Here is a 20,282-nt window from a genome sequence, read left to right as displayed (position 1 = left end):
AGTAATGATCAAAAAGGTGAAAATAAATATAGGTAAAATGATAAAAAAAAAATAAAAGGTTGAATTGAAAGTCCACGGTGAAAGTATTTCCATATATTTTACACGTTTGAGTTAATTGGGACATAAATATTAACACCAGTTTATGTGCATTATTTTCTTTAATGGTTTTTTTAAGCGCTCAGACGAGTGTGTTTGTTGACATCAAGTGGTCAGTGCTGGTATTGCCTCTGGTGCCCTCTCGTGGTCCGGGGATGCTATTACCTCTGCTGCTCTCTGGTGGTCAGCGGTATAGTATTACCTCTGCTGCTATCTCGCGCACACGCCTAAGTATCGCGAGACTTGCCCAGCTGTTTAGTCTGTGTTTTTTTAGACGTGAGCTGGTCGGTCAACACGTGGGGAGCAGACCTCGACTTTCCACCGGGACGCGGATAAAAAAACTCCCACTGTCAGGATCTGTCTCACCGTGGCGGCACCGAGGACTCTAAAATACCGTAAGTAAGGTCAGAGATCCCGGAGAGGACCCATTAGACTGAAGGAAGGCGGGTGGGGTGGTGGGGGGGGTGTAGCGTGCTAGCCTGTAGCCTGCTGCGTCTTGTTCACTCCACAGCGTGATTTCCTCCATATCCACTCCGCGGGTCCCAGCGGCGGCACGCCGGCCGCACGCACTCAACCACGCACATCCACACGCTCGTTCGCGGCCCGTGTGGAGCTCACTGCCCCGCCGAGTGAGCGTGTCGAGCCCATGTCATTGAACTACTAGCCTCGCACATCTTCCCACAACTTCAGTGTCGGAGCAGCCCGGCTACACCCCCCCTCAGCCCGGGTTGTGTAACTGCACCCCCCCCACCACCACCGGCACTGTGCACATGCTAACGTCCCCCTCTGTGTGTGTTGCGGGGTCGTTGCGGGCTGTCAGCGGTGTGTGCGCGCGGTGCAGGTCGGCTGCCATTTGCGCCAGGGCCGGCTAGTCGGCTAGCGTGAAGGTCTGAGGCCCGTGCGGGACGGGGGCAGAGCCGGGCTTCCAGTGTCATTGTAACCGCGGCGTCACGCCGCGGACTCGGGCCGGCTCTCCCGGCGCGTCCCGGCCGTGCTTCCAGCTCCGGTTGGAGGACACGCGTATGAAGCACGCAGCTTCGACGGTGTAACCGGGCGGTCACGGTGTCGTAATCGAACGAGTCTGCGTGATTAGCTGGCTTCTCGGTACCGTGAACGCGTTTGTGCGTGGAGACTTTAGCCTCAATGTCAGTGTCGTGTGCTGACTTCGTACTTTGGAGTGTGTGTGTGTGTCACTGTGTGTGTGTCACTGTGTGTGTGTGTGTGTGTGTGTGTGTGTGTGTGTGTGTGTGTGTGTGTGTGTGTGTGTGTGTGTGTGTGTGTGTGTGTGTGTGTGTCCTGCGGCCTCCCGCACAGCCACGCTGTATTATCCCCACGACTGTTAATGTCAGGTCACAACCACCTCTGCGGTGTCACGCCAGACTCCGTGGTCTTTCCGGTGAATTTAGCCTTTCTCCCGTGCTCCCTGCACGCCGCGGGCCCCTCTGCAGCCCACAACCGGAGCTCTGCGTGCCCGCTGGAGTCTCCCACACTTCGGCTTCCAGCAGAAGGAGCAAGCGGCGTGGATTGAGTTTCAGTGTCTATAAATCGAACACGCCGCTTGCGAACTGGCGCAAGTTCTACTACGCCTGCACGCCCTTATTTTTATAGACACACTCAAGGCACTTCAACCGAGTATTTATTATATATATATATATATATATATATATATATGTTATCAGTGTGCTTTTATGGAGGCGCGTACGCCCGGCCGCACACTTCTAGGTGGATTACTGCGAGCCTCGCTCCCCGGGTTGGGGTATAATTAGCTCCAGCGTTCTGCCGGTAGCAGTCATCGCCCAGGGTTGTGTCACGTCACGAGACGAGGTGGTCGCCGTCAGCCTGTTGCTGCAGCCGCTCCACGGTGACCGTCCAACCCGCGGAGGAAGGCGGAGTCGCGGGTTCGATTCCGGCGAGGTGCACCTTGTCTGCTCACCACATTTTACGTCTGATACTTTATTCAGTTTTTCTTCAGTTTTGTAAGAGTTGCTGCACAATATTACTGCAGTGATATGACTTGGAATACACCGTGTCACACTCGGTGATCATATCTTGATTTATCACGGTGCTCTTTCTCTTCTTGGACCCAATTTTAACCAGATTTTCTAAATCACACATGAGTCTGCAGCTGCCAATTGCAGCCTCTCAGAAACTTGTTGATTTTAGTGGTTTTTGTAAATTTTTTCCCCCCTTGATTTTTAATGCTTCTTTTACCAGCATCGATGATAGATTCGTGATTAAATGTGCGGCTCCACCTCACAATCCCCTCTTTATGTCGGTTATACTTTATTTTATGTCTAATACAAATTTACATCGTAGATGCTGTATTCTGGAATAAGATTCATAAGAATTTCTCAGAGAATGATAAAGTAGTCCTATGTTATTGCTTTACAGTAAGTTAGTGGTGTTAAATTTTCTGTATTCCACGAGCCACATAAGGTCCAATTTGATCTCGAGTGGCCCCGACAGGTGAAATGACGGTAAAGTAATCCATAAACTACAAATGAAATGAAAGTTTCATTCAATCTCCTCATACAAGTCCCCAAAAAGATTAAATCTACAAAGAAATATGTACAATTTCAACATAATTAAAAGTCTCCTGATGCAAGATGCAGAGAAATATAAATAATAGTCTTGAATGTGCACATCTTTCTGAATTCACCTTCAGTGTGTCAGTGCTACTTCACGAGCATTAAGAGCTGTCCTTAATAACTTTTACTCGATAACTAAAATAGAAACTGCAGTTATTTTTATTAAACGATTACTAACGTTAGTTAACTAAAAGCTGAGAGCAGCGACGGAGAGAGAGAACTGGACTGTTTCTAGGCCACATTTACAGTTAATGTGTGTCTGCTGATAAGTGGTAATACTAGATTATATTGTGCAACGTTCAGGAGAGACTTCAGAGCAGAGACTCTTCTCAGGACGGCGGTGCGTTTGAAACTGAGAAAGTTTGAATTAAACCCAGAAGCATGTTTGTATTTTTTATTTTATTTTTTTCCTCCACTTGTGGTCATCTTGTGGACCGTGGCGTTCCCTCTGACGGGCCAGCTTTCAGCCCGCGGGCTTTCATGTTTGACAGCGTGGCTTGTGAAGCCTGCGCTCGGCAAGCCGGTGATCTTTTAGGAAGTCGGGAGTGGAGACGAAGGTCGGCCTGGCGAAGAGAAGCAGCAGTCTTCCTCCCTGCCTCTCTCCCCTGTTGTAACCTTGTCCAAGGTGAAAGTGGAACGAGCCGCCGTCGGCTGCTTTTCTGCCTCAGTCCGACCCGCTTCGGGATTTTCTTCATGCTACAAGTTGAAACTTGACTTTCTGAAGTGGTTGTTGTTTTTTTAAATCCATACCTTTAACACGGGAGAGGCTTCGCCCAGCTGCAGTTATTCATTAGCTCTGGTGACACATTGAGCCTCCATGGCCGTCTCGCTTTTCTCCAAACGCCTCCATGCGGGTGCTTCTGACACGGAACGCTCGCGACTATCGTCTCTCCCCCCTCGAGGAGACCCTAAACAAAGACCAAGGTTACAAGAAACCTCGCTGTAGTCTCATCATGACGACATGTGTTTTCACTCTTAAGAGACACAATAAGTGACTTTAAGCCGCGTACGGTCACAGATCAAGGTCACGGGTGTCCCCATGTGCTCTCCGTGACGGTTCATAGTAACCCCCTCCTCTGGTTTCATTTGAAGCTCGTTGCATACCTGCTGTCACAAGTCGAAGAGGAACGACCAGAAATGGCAAAATGAGAATCAGAGGAAAGAGAAAGAACATTGGCATTTAAAAAAAACTGATTATAATAGACTAAAGTGTTTTGAATTTATGGTGATACTCAACATTTTCACATCTTGGAGTACATTTATTTTTATTTATAGCCACTTTATCAAAAGAAAAATACAAATATTCTTCAAACTGACACACATTTATTAAAAAATAGAAAATTAATTTGGCGTTAAATGAATGATTGCGTGATTGAAATGACTTCTTTTCATATTTCATTTGATATGTTCAAAGTAACGTGGATCAGCCGCTTTCGGTTTGTTGTGAAGGAGACGGGATTTGTTTTTAGAAGTCGTCTCTTTCTAAAAGTTTCACCGCTCCTCCTGGTTTCTGCTTCTTCTGTTCTTACACTTTTAATTCAGCCGGGCGTTTCTGCCCGCCTGCAGTGCCGTCGTGTCTTCACAGAAGTCTTTAGCGCCTCCCTTTACTCCAGATTGTGTTTGTTTTTATTTTGTTTAACGTCTCTTGATGTTCCTAACCTTCATGCAGGAAACCAGGTGAACAGATTCTCTTTTCTCTTCGACACTTTATCAGTTGTCGGTGGATCGTAAAAGGCGAGAACGATTCAAGGTCACCTTCCTGAGCAGCAATCATTTACTAGCAGCACATTTTATCATCAAAGAAAGTCTAAATTAGATCTGATGTCACTGACTGGACAGATTAGGTACAGTTCGATTAAAACTAGGTGAGTTTGTTTTATATGGTGGCAGGTGAATTAATTTATTTTTAAGGTGATTGTTTATAATCGACTCGGAAGTCAAAATTGGCCTTTGTGACATCACTTGATGATTTACGAGGTTCCACCAACAGCTTAAAATCGGATAAAAGTCAGAGGTTCACCTTTGCATTATAAAATAACAGTTAACCATATAGGGAATCAAACATTCTTATAAAACAAGTTTTGTAATACTGTCCTCTCTGTGGTGTTGTGATGTATCCAAAGTTAGTTTGGTTTTCTTTCTGCCACAGAAGACGAGAACAAGCGTTTTAATTCTGAGATGAAACGGTAAAATAGCATTCAACAATCCACACAGTTCTAGGATCAATAGTTTTTGAATGTATAGTTTTAGTCAGTGTTTAAGTTGCAATCCTAACTGAAGTTAAAAATGGTGTTGCACCGTGTAGTTTATTTATACTCCAATAAAAGAAACATGTAAAATCATGCAGAAACTCTGACTGCACCTATTGATTTTATAAGATTTTTTTTTTAACCTATTAACAAAAATACAATGAGATTTCCAATTTTGGCACAATTTTAAGTTTAATACTCTTTCCACAGAATCACATTAGTCAGATTAAGAGGGACTAGTGTTAGTGTTTCTGCAGCCATAACTCTATAAGTCACATGTTGCTTTAGATACAAGCTTCAGTGAAGTGAATGAATTTGATCCCAAAGGAAATATTTGGGGCTGATTACTTAAAAAGCTGCAGAACAAAACTACTAATTGAACAATAGAATAAAGGAATGTCACATTTTCACCGGTATCTAGAAGAAAAACTTAAAATTGGAGTAAATTGGACTTTTTATAAAGTTTATACTAAAGTAGGTTAAAGTTTTGTGTCCAACAGTGAATAATGTTTATTGTAGATAAAGAAGTTAATATTCTTACATCTCGTTTTCAGTATAACAAAGCTACTTTATTATTTATATTTAACTTTATTGGGTAATGAAGTTCCCTCATGAGGAGGAACCTTGCGTGGAGTCGTGTGTACGTGCAGGTTTTGATATTTGGTCGTGCCGGTAGTTGATAATTACACGTCGCTGGCAGACCGAACAAACCGGTTTAGTTTGTACTCTGGTTCTCCAGGCGTGTCCCAAAAGACACCGGATGGACGAGACGAGCCTCGGAGGGTCTCGGCAGGACGCCGCGGTTCAGTCGCTCTGAAGGAAACTCTCTCTGAACGCGTGATCGGCGTCCTCGATCAGACGTCCGATAGCAGGTGGAGCGGCGGACATGTGAAACACGCGGCCCGCTGCCTCCCGGCTCCGGCCCGGAGAACACTGGTGTAGGTTTCCCCACCTCTTTGGGAATGAGTCTTCTCGGCTCTGCATTATTGAAGACCGGGCTGGCGTTGGGCGTGCGTCTGTGCGTGCGTGTGTGCACTTGCCCTTTATTCTAAATGTTGGGCTATCATTGAGGGCCGAGTGCATGCAGTACTCCCAGAAATGCTTTTCTGGAGCGTGAACCGGAACTAAATGCACCTCAGACATTTTATTTTCTTCTTCTCTCAAGTAGTTGCTTTTAATAGCACATGCCCACTCGACTGCACAACCTGTGTGTCCATCATAACATGTCCAACAAAAAGACTGGATTGGATTGACTGACGTCTCCATGCACTGTGCATGCGTTCTCTGCAAATCAATTCTATTTAAAAAAAAAAAAAAAGTGTGATTGTACAATTTACTGATTTAAAAAAAAATAACTGAATCTTGTAAGAACAAATGCCAATACACAAAACAGTTTTATTATTAATATATTTGATCGGGACAGCGCACACTAAGGAACAATTACAGACAAATATAAATCTTAAATGTACCAGATTATAACAAAACTTCTCATTTACATCTGTAGTCCCGCATCATGTCGTTATTCAATACTTGGGTGTTCAACATTATTACAGATCACATGTTCACCTCAGATCGTGCAGCTCTAATTTAACTTAGACGTTGAGATCCAGAGGAGGTGAAAATATTTCAAAACTTGTTATTAAATGACAAGAAAACTCAAACTTTCAGGTCACTTTTATAACCGCTGTCGTCAAAGTTAAGTCTGAAAGAAATTGCACTAATTTAACCATAAAGGAAGAGTCGCTGCTCGTATTTTACATAGATTGCTCTGTTGGCTGTTTTTATTTTTTTTAATTCGTGCCTCCTGTGCAGGTGAAAGTGGTGCCGCCTCCTTCAGATAGTGGACTTTGACACAGGAGCTACCTGCTGACCCCGGGATCAGATTCTGGATCCTTGCTGACCTCAAACCGTCTGTTACTGGGCTGGACATGGCTTACAATCGGTTGTTAAAGCATTTATATCTGGATAGTGTCATTAATGAGTTACTGGTCGCAGATAGAGGCACGTGGGCCTTTTCTCTCGGCGACTGTTCATTATGCTCAAACGGAGCTGCGGGTTTCCTTTTTGGTGCGTTAACCTTCGACTGCGTACAACGAGAGTCTGCTCTCCCAGCATGGCCGGACGTAATCGAGTCACGTCCACACCATGTGATGCATTCCTCCAGGTGGAGGCGTGCACAGCCGGCTCCGTTAAGGAAAGGCATGCACACATGGCCTTTTTTTAACACGGACACGGAGTCGCCTCGTCCGAGATGGAACGCAGAGGGGCTCCCTCCCTCCCTCCCTCCCTCTCTCCCTCCCGGCCTGGCCTTGTTTTCATTTATTTACCCTTTAACTTGGGAGGATTTGCCCCTGCGGCCGAGAATCTTCCTCAATAGCATTTAGAGCTGAACAAGAGTTCAGCATCTTTGATTGAGGACGACCCGGCCGCCGTGGCGGCAGGAAATGAAGCAATCTGAGGACTCGTTTCCGCGACAACTTTTTGAAAATTGTTAACATGGTGGAACTTTTCTGAAACACTGCGCATGCGCCAGTCCATAGTCTACTAGGAAATCGACGGCACCCACTAGTGGCCCAATATGAAAACTACGTTTTCAGCGCTCCGCCGTTTCCATGTAAACGGACATCGTTTTCAAAATGTTGTGCTTTTCTGAAACCAATGTAAAGACGATGCATTTTGTCTTTGTCTAAACGGAGCCTGAAGCCGAGCCTCGGCCAATCCAGCAGTGATTGGAGCAGCAGCAGTTTCTAATGTATTTGCAGGGGATCACAGTGTTTTAGTAATATTGGTGGCGATTACACAGAAAGCAGGTGTAGTGGTGAGATTTAGCTACCCACACTGAGATCCTGAGTTTGTAAAAACCTGCATGCTGAAAGCTGCAAAATGACACAAATTGAGAAAGTGGTTTTTATTGTATTTAGTGTTGAGAATCCATTTAAGCACGGTTTTTGCTAAATAGAATTAAAGCTATTTCTTGTAAAGGATCAATAATGTTTATTTTCAGCATCCCTGCAGTCACCAACACATTAAATTGGATATCACTACCTCTTTTAATAACGGAAACACGCTTGAAATGCTTTAAAAAAGTTTATTATGCAGAATGTTTCTGGTACGGCCCACTTGATCGGCTGATCTTGAATTAGTTCGATACTCATGATGTAGTTTGTCCTCCATAAATATAGCAGAGGCTGGAATAAAACTTTATTGATCATTTACAGTAAACGGATTTATTTCTGCAGACGCCAACATTCATCAATGACGATTTATCATAAATTTAAGTAAAATGAGAAAAATGTGCATACTGGTGAATACCAATTAAACAATAAATATCCAATAACTGCAATGTCTCGGTACTGCCATCTAATGTACAAAAGTGACATTTCTGATAAAGTACACCTTCCAGAAAAAGTAATCTGGCAACCTTTATAAAACCTGCAACAAGCTGCTCTGTAAAGAACAAAAAGAAATGTTTAGGAACATTCTTACCAGCAAGGGAGAAAATCCTTTTAAAGCTTGCACTTGGTGAATTTTGCCCTCTAGTGGTCAATAAGGGAAACTGCATGAAGCCGATAAACTACTTTTTTAGCACCTGTTCCCAGACTTGGGTTCATTTGAGTTGTAGACTCAAACTGTCTCTAAATCAGCCTGTAGTGGACGCTCGGATCAGGACTGTGTCTCTCTGTATGTTGGACAGACTGCAGAGTGACGCCTTACTAACACGCTGCTGTGTTTTCTGTCTCTCTCAGGTTTAGCCGTTAGTGTCCTGCGGAGATGCCGCTGTTTCGCTCATTTGTGCCGTACGCACTCCCTGGGGTCCTGGCGCTGATCGGCTGGTGGTGGTACACCTCGCGGAAGAAAGAACGCCTCATTAGCCTGGACAGTGCTGAGGAGGCGCTGACCACTGCGGGCCACCTCCGACCGTCTCCGGCGGAGGGAAGCAACGGCTTGGTGGAGAAAGCCTCCGTATCGTCAACGGACAACGGCGAGAGCCCCACGCACAGACCTGCGAAGGTCAGCGGTCGGAGTGCGCAGCATGAGGACATTTCCCACATCCAGGTCCAGCACAGTGAAGCGGCTGCCTCACAGGAGGACGCCGCTCCTCAGACTGGCAGTATAATCAGCGAGGAAGTCCAGAAACATTCGGCAGAGGACACCTTACAGATATCCCAGACAGACACGGAGAGGAGCTCCTCGGAGCTGGAGAAACCTCTCGCCGAGGTCTCGGCGACGGTAGAGGAGGTCGTCTCCTCCCAGCAGTCTACCAAAGTCAGCAGCTCCTTCCCCTCGTTGCCGCGGCCCTCAGAGGCTCAGCGGCCGGAGCCGGAGGGCGAGGTGGCGAAGCACCATGGCGGTAGCACGGCACAAAAGGAGGGGACCGACTCTGACGTCACCCCGGCTAAAGAATGGAGGACGAGCTTGTTGGAGGTCAGCTCTCTGGAGACAACGCCACTGGAGCTACACCAACACGTAGCCACCAGCACGCCCACCGCGGCTTTAGAGTCGACCGTGACCGACGTCCAGCTGCACTGCAGCGCCCCGGAGGAGCAGCAGGACCTGGAGCTGCTGGCAGCCGGACTCATAACCAAGGTCATCTCGGCAGCCACCCAGGAGGTCCTCGGCGTCACCGGCTGCCATATCGCCGACAAGAGCCCACCGGGCTGCTACAGCCCGGTCCTCCTGAGCGGCGACGGCAGGCTACATTCACACCCGGAGACCGCCACGTCCATGCAGCAGCACCTCCTGACGGGCGGCGACTTTATAGAAATGCCAGAGAAAGTAGAGCCGGGGATGCCCAACGGCTGCTCCTCGGCTTCCATATGGGAGCCGCTGGAGGCCAGCAGGCGGCTCCACCAGACACACGACTCACAGAGTGGCCACTGGCCCGTGGCTTCGCCGCTGTTGCGGAGCGCCGCGCTGAAGGGCGACGAGGCCGCGGCGCTGGCCGAGGACTCGGCCTGCAGCACGTGCCACTCCGAGGATGGGCTGAGCAGCGAGGACCTGCAGAGCAGTGTCTTCCACAGCCGGAGTGGCATTCAAGTGTCGCGCCTGGCCGAGGGGGACGCCGCGGGGCCGCAGTCGCTGGTGGAGGGCATCACGGAGGCGGCGGTGCTGGCCGCTGCCGCCGCCGACTCGGTGGAGGTGGCGTGCGAACTGAAGAGGCTTAACGGGATGGGTCTGAGGAACGGCGCTCACGGGACGAGCGAGGCGGAGACGGACCAGTCTGGAGGTGAGACGTCCAACATGGAGAGCAGAGCGTTAAAGATCTGGAAGGTTCAACTGGTCAGTCCAGTCAAACAAAACCAGCGTAACATCAGCATCAAACCAGATCTGGTAAACTAGGACGAGCTTTCATTACCAAGTGAAATGTTTTCATTAGAAGGTCTGCAGCCTCAGAGAAATCCTGACACGTCACACAGAATGAGTGTTGATTTGAGTTATATGAACTAGTTTGATACTTTTAATGAAATACCGTCAAAATAAATCTCTTCAACTATAAAATGTAAAGTTTAACAGCCAAATCACTCATGGGTCTGATCAAACATGCTTGTTTTGAAGTGTTGGTACAGAATCAAATCTCACACAATTATTATTTTTTGTGTGCAACTGTAAATAATTGAGCTGGTCATTTATAAAACCTGCAGGAGAATTTGCCTCGGGTTCAAACTGCACCTGATTTTCATACGTTAACTATCAATGGGGAAGTTGAATATCTTTATGAATTACAACTTTTCTCTGCCGATGATTTGTTGGTCAATCTGTCCCATTTCCTCAGTGTTTCCAGTGAGAAATTCAGTTCGCAGTGGAGTTTTTGTATTTTTCAGTTTTAAGCATCAACAAAAACAATATCAGTGGTTGGATTTTAATCTATTGACACATTAGTTCTAAGATGATTTCTTGCCTTTCTAAAAGTTTGTTTAAACTGCCTGTATTTCTATTTTATTTTTGTAGTTTTCATACAGTGACATCTAGTGGTCCCACATGGCATTTCATATATAAGTTGCATTGCCAAACGGCTAAAATGTGACTTGTAATCCAGAAAGTGTAATCTGTGGCGTAAAATAAGGTTAACGCGGTGTTTAAGCTGCGCGGCATCCTCTGACCTCCTTGCTTGAAGCGTCTCCTGCACAGCTGATAGGAACGACTTCCTCATTAAGATTCACTTCATGTGGTTCAGGTGTGCAGCAGGAAGGAGGGGCAGCTCCGCAGGCGGCTGCCGTTCACATCACAAACACTCATGTAGTCGTTCCATCGTTGGACTCGTTCCTCGGGGTCCAACGGTGGGGGGGGGGGGTGAAGGAATCGGCAGCCAACTGTTTCTGAGGGTTTTTATTTCCAATCTGCACTGTAATGCTGTGTGAGTCTGTTCAACTGTATCTCTGGCAGGTTGTGCTCCATCCTGCTGTGCCTGACAGTGATGGTAGAGGTGGTTCAAAGTTTTGATGTTTAGCTTTGTTGCAGCAGCGGTTTGCTCCAGATTTCAAACAAAATCCTGGATTAAACGGCCCATATCGTTGTTTCCAGGTTCTGATGTCAACAGCATGGACTCCGTGGACAGCGGCTGTACAATGGGTGTCGGGGAGAGTCAGGGCAACCACACCGCCTCCTCGGGCTCCGAGCTCGTCGTCTGGGAGATCGAGGTGCCAAAGGTGAGATGAACCGACAAGCTCAAACTGAATACTAATGGGAGGTTTGAGAAAAGCGAGTTAGAAGTAAGTTCTTCTACCATTTCTTTGGTTTGTTGACACAGATGCTCAAGGAAGAAGCGCTAAAGACAACATAGTCATAGCAAATGTGATGAATGGAGGTTTAATGGTATGAAGTTGGTACAAACTCCTCTGACTGCAAGCAAAAAAGTAATTGCAGCTTCATTTGCAGTTCGCTCATTGTAAGAAATAGACCCTCTGGTGAAGTGGAGGACATTTTTGTGGTAGTTGCACGTCTCTGGACATGAAAACAAAACTAAACTCTTTACCTGACGGGATTAGAGTGTCGGGTCCAACACTGGTGTTCCTCATCGATTTGATCTGTCGATTAGATGTAACGTACCGTCCTGTTGTCTTTGTCTCGTGCGGTCCAGCATCTTGTGGGGCGGCTCATCGGGAAGCAGGGGAGATACGTGAGCTTCCTGAAGCAGAACTCCGGTGCGAAGATCTACATCTCCACGTTGCCTTACACACAGGAGTTCCAGATCTGCCACATAGAAGGTGAGTGTGTGTGTTTCTCAGGCTGGACTCCTTCGTCATACAGGAGGGGGGGCACGTGTGACCCCGGAGTGTGTGTTTCCTGTCCGCGCAGGTTCGCAGCAGCAGGTCGATAAAGCCCTGTCTCTGATCGGGAAGAAGTTCAAAGACCTGGACATGACCAATCTATACGCCCCACCGCCTCTCTCACTGCCTTCACTTCCCATCACCTCCTGGGTAAGGACGCACTCTGGGAAGTGGAGAAAACTACATTAGTACACTTACCGAAAATCTGGGATCCAAGACGAGGTTGAAGCAAAGTTTTTTCTTAAAGCTTTATCTTTAACTTCAGTAAATAAGTAGTTGAATATACAGTGAAGACTGTAGATTTTGTATTCATTCTTTCATTTTGATATTAGGCCACATTAATTGGGGGTTAGGATTAACCATAGAAGTAATTCTCCCACTGTGGTGTTAAACATTTAGCCCACAGAACTAAACCAGCCCCTTTACTGGTTAATAACACAAAAATAACTGAAATTCTTTCAGAAAATGTACCTGCTTTTCCTGATGTGTCCACTGGGGGTCAGTGTTTCAATTAGTAAATGTAGGACAGGAAACAATGATCATGGCTTCTTTTAAATTGTTAATCTGATAACAGAAGAATAAAATAATTCCAATAAACAGATCTGATGCATTTACATGAACTTCAGAAACGCAATAGTTCAAAGAAATCTTGCCTGAAACATGCAAACCAGAGGGTTTTTTTGGACTACATACTGTGTGTAGGTGTTAATACAAGATTCAACTTTAGCTTATGGTGTACATGTAGAAGTCGTCAGCCTTAATGTAACTTGAGAAGAATCTGGTCTTCATTACATTCTTTCCACCCTTTTGAATGAAAATGTCTTTTTTTTTTTTTTTTTTGCGTGGCTGTCAATGAGTATGCCGCAAAGTTATTTGTTCTTGCTGGAGGAAAAAGCATCAAAAATAGTAAAATGCTTTACCAAACCTTCAGGCTTTAGCCCCCATAAACATAAATAGAATAACCTGCAGTGTGAAATTCAAATTGCTGTTTTCCGTCATTTCCTGGAACAATTTCTGGATTGATTTCCTTAAAATAACACGGCACGTGAATTCTTACAGGATGTTTTTGCTTGTTTTACAATTGTGTCTTTTCTCCAGCTCCTGCTCCCCAGTGGGGTGACTGTGGAAGTGATCGTGGTGAACATCGTGTCGGCCGGTCACATCTTCGTCCAGCAGCACACACACCCGACCTACCACGCTCTGCGGAGCTTAGACCAGCAGATGTTCCTGTGCTACTCTCAGCAGGGCACCCCGGCTCTGCCCTCGCCCGCTGAAGGTCACTCGACAGAACACTGGCGCCGCGTTTGCAAGCCCGTTTCCATGTGTCCTAAAGATCCCGGGGCAATCTTCTTGAAAGTTCTGTTTTGTGTTGCAGTGGGTGTGATCTGTGCGGCTCCGTCAGTGGAAGGAGCCTGGTGGAGAGCTCAGGTTATTTCCTTCTACAGCGAATCTAGCGAAGTAGAGATCCGATATGTGGATTATGGAGGCTACGACAGAGTCAAGATCGACACGCTACGGCAGATAAGGCGAGTGTGATCCACCCATTGTCTGATGGTGTAATAGTGCCTCTGTACCACCATGTAGTGAGTCACTTTGATCCCACATGAACTATGATTCCATTGGCAACTGCTAATGTTTAAAGTTTAAGGATTTCTAGAAAATGTGAATATTAAGTTTTTTGGCTGTATGAGCCGCGTGTACATTATCAATAACGTACTGCTTTTATTCATGTTCCAGGTCTGATTTTGTAACGCTACCGTTCCAAGGTGCTGAGGTTTTACTTGACAACATCGCCCCACTTCCAGGTAACCTCTAGCAAAGCCTTTTAGGAAGATGTGTTGATAACGCAGCAGAATTCGATTCACTGTTTTTCTGCGTTGCGTTGACCAGGTGAAGACCGTTTCTCAGCCGAGGCCACGACTGCGCTGGAGGAGATGACCAGGGGAGCGGCGCTGCTCGCTCAGGTAGGACCACCTCACTCGGAGTCTCCCCACAGCGTCACAGCACATCAAACTCATCACCTCTCTGCATCTTCTGCAAAGGTCTCCAACTACGATAACAACACGGGACTTCCACTGGTCCATCTGTGGAACATGGTGGGGGAGGAGGTATGTAGACGGGGATGATGGGATTCTACATACCGTCTGATCGTGACGTAATGTTCCAGATGAGGTTACTTATGTTTAGTCTTGCCTGTGTAACATGTTGAGGAAAGAACTTTTGAATTTTTTTTTTTCTTTTCAAATAATTAAAGCGCCACACTGATTTTTCAAACAATCACTCAAGACGGTTGTCTTGAAATGTTTGAAATTATACCAATTACATTACAAATGCCCAGAAAGATATACAAATATAATCATCCTCTTTTAAACACTATTTAAAGAATGTATTAAATCTCCTTCAGAACTTGTATTGAGAAGTTGCATAAAACGATGGAAACATGCATTTGGATGTAGCACCTAGTTTTCTTTGTACTGAGTGGGTTGGTGATGATTTTGTGTGTGTGCTCCCCCTGCAGGTGATTTCAGTGAACCGCACGCTGGCAGAGAGGGGTCTGGGTGTTTGGGTGGATGCATTTTGAACTCCTACAGCTCCCTCCTCCTCCTTGAACTAACCGCCCAGCACCTCACCTCCCTCCTCCCTTTCTCCCTCTGTGGACGGCGGTCTGGAGGCCGAGCTCACTAGGACGGGCGGGGGGGGGGGGGGTCCCGACTTCGCCACACACCACCGGATCGAAGATTGTTTTTTTTGTTTTTTTTTTCCTTTTTGTTTTTCCTTTTTCTGCTCTTCTTCTCTCTCCTCCCCACCTCCCTCATTCCTTCCAAGAGAAATTAAATCTAGTTTGCAAGTGTTTTCTCTGTCAGAGTGAGACCACCTTACACCTCTCGATCACGTGCACTGAAGAACATGAAGCACGAAAGGAAGAGGTACTTTTCTTTTTCTTTTCTTTTTTTTTTTTTAAAGAAAATCTATATTGTAACAAAATGGCTCCACCCAGTGGTTTGTCTTTTTCTTTCTATCTTTTCTTTTCTTTCTTTGTTTTTTCCCCTCGGGCCTTTGCACACGGACTGCGGTTCATCACCTCCCTTTGGACTACATAGACGCATCAGATTAAAATCTGCGTAGTCGTCTGTGGGTCGATCTATTTCAAAGCTGGTGGGATGGAGGAAGTTGGTGGTGTTTCCCTGAGTGGGTGGGGGGGTCTAGCTGCCTTCTCGCTCCACTTTGTTGCCCAACATAACCTGCACGCCGTCACAGAAGAGCCATAAATCCAACACAGGTTTTACTTTAAGGATTTCTTGTTCTGTCCGGCATCACGTGGGTCCTCCTTGTGCTCTTTGTTTTGTTTGTTTTACAGACTTGACAGAAAAGATCCACTTTTTTCCTTCTTGTTGAGAACCTACAGATCCAAAAGTCTTCTCTCTCTAAACTCATAGCTGATTGTCTCCATTTTTTTTATTTTTTTTCCTCCTCCTTCCCTCAATATCGAAGGAACAAATTGTGGACTGTGGAAACTCTAAAAGATTTTGTGATTTCATGGCACTATAACCGCGTCTGACTACATTTTTAAAAACACTTAAATGGTTATTGTTGTAAATCTGAAGGGAATCAAAGCTGCTAGACGTCTGTGTTGACTCCTCATATACCTGTTAATACTCACTGTGCCCTCTCATGACTGTCTGACGCTTGTCCACCGGTTTAAATCCAAAGGAACGCAGATTTTCTGAGCGGAGGTGAAAACACTCAATCTGTGGGGACACTACGAGATTTACTTTGAAGTTCAAGGAAAAACTGTCGCTCTCCGGTTTGATGGAGAAGCCATCGCTGTTGCCCTCGTGTGTTAAAATACACGATGAGGCAAGACGAACTTCTCCGCTTCAAATGATCACAAAGCTGCTCTGGCGACTCCAGGTTTTCCTTCCCCAGCAGTCTTTTATTATTACAAACATCATTGCTTATGCCCCCGAGTTTAGCACTTTAATGCGCGCTAGAAGGTGAAGCTGGTGTCAAATTACGCGCTCCCAGAAGTAATCATGACCTAGATAAAGCGGGCTAATCGGAAGACGGTGAGGAAGCACTTAAAGGTGACGTGTGTAGAGAATAGTTGACGTACTGTCGACGTAAACAAAGTGCACTCACCTGGGAGCCGTTAACCGCCAAGTGGCTCCTCCAGTTATGAATCTTTTCATTTTAGCTCGTATCGATTGAGCAAGAAAACCAAATATAAGTACAAACGCTTGGAACAATAAATGTTAACCCTGACAAACTGCTACCAACTTTGATGTTATGTGTTTTGACAAGTTTGAAGTCCCTCCTGCTAAAGTGGAAGTGGGCGGAGTTCATGACTTGTTCTTTCAGTCGCCATTGGGGGGGGGGGGGGTCACGTGGAAGATTTTGGTCTGTAACTGTTTGTTTCTATCGTGTCACAACGGAGCCGGAACTGTGGTACACGAGATCCCATTATCTTGGTTTAGAAATCGAGAGTTAAGGACGATTCAACCTGATGCAAGTCTGGTTCTTAAGCTCCTAAATCATTTGTTTTGGGTCGGTGTGTCACGAGGAAGGCCCTCATTAGAGACGCGGTCGGACCTAAAGTCTGCCCTCCTGAACCACGACGTAAGAGTTAACTTGTAAAGTCCAGATCGCGTTTGACCGACACGGGCATGTCTGCGAAATCCGTGATCTTGACGTGAGCTGATGCTTTATGTTGTCGGGCGTAGCCCCCCCCCCCCCGGCGTCTCTGCTGGGTCCACCATAAATATCTCTTTCACACGTTTGTCAGCAGACGTCGGCCCTTTCTCTATGCTTGCACTTCTTTGGTAACGTTGGATTGAACCCTGTGAGGGATTATCTGCCAGTGACTGTAATTCTACACGACGCAACCCGGGTCCTTTTTCTTTTTAATGGGAATTAAATCACTGGTTCTCTAGCAATAAGGCAGCTTTATGTTGACTGACTGAAGGACAGATCGGGGGAAGGGTAACTTTGGGTGTTAAATTTTGACACAACTAAGCTGAATAGTTGAGTGTATAAATGTTGTCAAGCAACACTAATGAGTCTCTATACTTCAATAATGTATCTCAGGAATGGGCAATGTGGCGGGCGATCAGTCGATCGACCTCCGACAGTCGATGAGGGGAAAATGGGACTATTATGTTTGAGTTCCTCAGACGTAGAGAAATTGGACTTTTGGTTGGATGGACCTGGAGGGTACCCGCATGCTGGTGCTGGAATCGGAGCAGTAGCCATATTGTCTGTAGCTCCTGTGAGTGTCTGCTTTCTGTCTCTGCTCAGTCTTTCTATTCAAAGCCCCGCCCCCTTTAATCCTTTTACACCCCCCCCCCTTCCCACTGTCCAGAAAACCTCAGCACACCTTAAAGATCCAGCTCGAGTTTGTTTCATTTCTCTGTAAATAAGATATTTGACTGTACTTTTCTATAACACTGGAGAGAAAGCGTTATAAAGGGAACATAATTTGCAGTTTTGGTTTTCGGTTTGCTTCGTGCTGGTTCGTCCCGCCTCCCAACCGTCGCTCACGCCGCCGCCTCAGGCTGTGGGACTGAGTGAGAAGTGTTTGCATAGATAGACATGTCATCATTTGGTTATTTAAAAATGGGTTGAGCTGTTGTGCCCATAAGCATTTAACGTGTACAGATCAGTTTGTTTGTTTTTTTTTTGTTTTGTTTTTGGTTTTTTTGCTAGGCTCATCTTAAGTTTGATTTGTTGATTGTACAGATCTATTAGGGGAAAAAAATAAAAGTTATTGAAAGTGTTTGTGGTGTCTTTTCATTCTTATTGAGTTGTGGGGAGAGGAAGTTGTCCATTCCAGCCGATTCATTTATAATCCAGAGATGACGCACATGCACACTGTTCCACCACCACATGGCCCCATTTATCTCAGGATGGAGACGAGAATCCAGTCCAGTATCCTCGGTCATCCATCACAGGTCCAATGCAGATACACACAGCTACACGCAGGAAGGTTTAGTTCTGCTTTTCTGAACCAGTGTTCAGACAATATTCTTTAAATGTTATTTGTGAGCCGGTATGTTAGTAGATCTCAAAGTGCATGATGAATTCTTGGCGTCAAACTGATGACCTTCCTGAGCAAGGTTTCTTCCCATTCATATCTGAGGAGAAACCTTCATTAAAAACAAATAATTGAAGGGTAAAACTGTGAATAACTTCATTAAAATGCACGATTTTGGGCCCTGGTGGGCCCCCAGATTTTACTCTTTAAATCTGAAGAATCCTCAGAAATGTCATATTTATACTGAATACATTTCTAATTGTATGTATATTGCAGTTAAACTACAAAAATAAACTTATTTATAGCGGGACCAAACCCAATGCATGGTGTTTTCTCCCCTGCAAAGATGAATTTTTCTCAACAAAGTAATGGAATTCGTGGATTCCGCCAAAGCTGTGGATTATATTTGGAACAAAATCATCCCAGCAAGTGAAGAAGTGACCGACCCGACTGATTGTTTTACACTTGAAACTACAAGGACACTGAACTGAACTTCACTGAAGCCACGGACTAGAGAGCTGAACTGCTGCAGGCAACAAAGAGGATTATTAACCGATCTTAAGTTACCTTATGCTGGCATAACTATATGGTTCTAAAACCGAAGTGACTTCTATAGACGGGCCTGGGTTAACCCTCCTTATTCTCTGTCACATATCGTTTGTTCATGGAAATTAAACAAGTCATGACAAGATATTCAATGTTGAAGCACCTTCCTTTACCTGGAAGCGTGCTGCCGATACAGGAGGATGACCGTTTTTGATGATGCCTCAGACGGTCTGTGGCTCAGTGGCCTACTTCTGTGCAGAGTTTAACTTCAGGGCAGAAGCAGCATCACGCTGAAATCCATGTCAGCTCTTTCAAGCTGCCGTTCCCTTGAAATCAGTCCAGCCTTCATTCATGTGCTGTGCTGCTTTGTGGAGCCCTCAGGCCCATCAAGCTCAACATAATACCACAGGAAGTCAGTTGTCCAACTCTCCAAATTCAAACGGTGAAAAAAATGCAAGGAGTTGTGTTCACCAAGTCAAGACATCTACGCCAGGAACGCTTGACGTAAAATCAAGGGTGATGAATCCATCCTGTGGATGTTCCTTTGTACTCCAGCATGCCACTGTAGACTATTTCCTCCAAATATTTCATTCTAACCATTTTTTTTGGTCAAGATTATTGCAAACCTGATCGACGTGGAGACTGTGCAAAGGTGGTTTGCTGCAACGCCTAACCTTTGCGTATTATTCATCCATAGAGTATAATTTAGGTTTAAAGTCATTGTGATCTAAAAAATTAAATAAAAATAACAATGAAATTTTAAGCTTTGTTGCGTAAAGGACCTCTGAAGATGGTCTAAACTAGAAGATGGCAGCATAGGAAAATGTGCCCCGAGTTAAAAACAGCCTGTAGCAACATGAATTCAACAATTGTGAGAGTAAGAAAAAAAGAGTGAAGGTTTCAAGATGCCAAAAGGAAAAGAACAGCAAGAAATCTATGCAGTCAAGGAACTAAGACCCCCGTTTACACAACTTCACAGGTGAAAATGCATCGTTTTTGCATTTTCATTTTAAGAAGGTTCCGCGTTTACATGGCAACATTCTGAAAATGGAACTATATCGTTTTCTCCCGTTTACACAACAGTCAGAGCGTTTATGAAATGTTCTACCATGGGAGCCGTTTTCAAAAAATTATGTTATCTTTGGCTCTAAGCATCTTTGTGGTGTAAACGGATAAACAAAAGTTGTCCCTGTTTCACGAGAAAACAACATGACTTCTGGCTTCTCGGAAAAATGTTACTTAAATCCGGAATTACCATGATGAACCACTGGGGGGCGCACCACGCTACGTTTTTAAAAAATCCTTAAAAAAAATAAAAAAATAAAATTAAGAATGTATTTGCAAGAAAACAAAATGTAAAAATTGCTGATTTTTTAAAAATTATTATTATGCTATTGTACCAGAGAGAGAGAGAGAGAGAGAGAGAGAGAGAGAGAGAGAGAGAGAGAGAGAGAGAGAGAGAGAGAGAGAGAGAGAGAGAGAGAGAGAGAGAGAGAGAGAGAGA

At 45.3% G+C, this 20,282-nt stretch overlaps 1 protein-coding gene across 1 annotated transcript; it reads left to right on the top strand.

Moving 5' to 3' along the window:
• The first annotated feature begins 349 nt into the window (after positions 1–349).
• akap1b (A kinase (PRKA) anchor protein 1b) lies at positions 350–17,974 on the top strand. Its single transcript, XM_080459152.1, has 12 exons — positions 350–491; positions 8,680–10,160; positions 11,456–11,580; positions 12,012–12,138; positions 12,230–12,351; positions 13,300–13,477; positions 13,577–13,727; positions 13,939–14,006; positions 14,092–14,165; positions 14,244–14,309; positions 14,720–16,559; positions 16,923–17,974. Exons 2-11 carry the CDS (start codon positions 8,705–8,707, stop codon positions 14,780–14,782), a joined length of 2,430 nt encoding a protein of 809 aa, XP_080315278.1. The 5' UTR covers positions 350–491; positions 8,680–8,704; the 3' UTR covers positions 14,783–16,559; positions 16,923–17,974.
• The last annotated feature ends 2,308 nt before the right edge of the window (positions 17,975–20,282 follow it).

The sequence above is a fragment of the Lipophrys pholis genome, assembly GCF_963383615.2.
Source record: "Lipophrys pholis genome assembly, chromosome: 3".
Lineage (NCBI taxonomy): Eukaryota > Metazoa > Chordata > Actinopteri > Blenniiformes > Blenniidae > Lipophrys > Lipophrys pholis.
This window is presented reverse-complemented; position numbering and strand designations above follow the sequence as displayed.

Excerpts from the sequence above, each read along its gene's own strand:
- akap1b (XM_080459152.1), top strand. The coding sequence starts at position 8,705 with ATGCCGCTGTTTCGCTCATTTGTGCCGTACGCACTCCCTGGGGTCCTG. Across the intron at positions 10,161-11,455 it reads GGAGACGGACCAGTCTGGAG|GTTCTGATGTCAACAGCATG; the intron begins GTGAGACGTCCA and ends CGTTGTTTCCAG. Across the intron at positions 12,139-12,229 it reads CCAGATCTGCCACATAGAAG|GTTCGCAGCAGCAGGTCGAT; the intron begins GTGAGTGTGTGT and ends CTGTCCGCGCAG.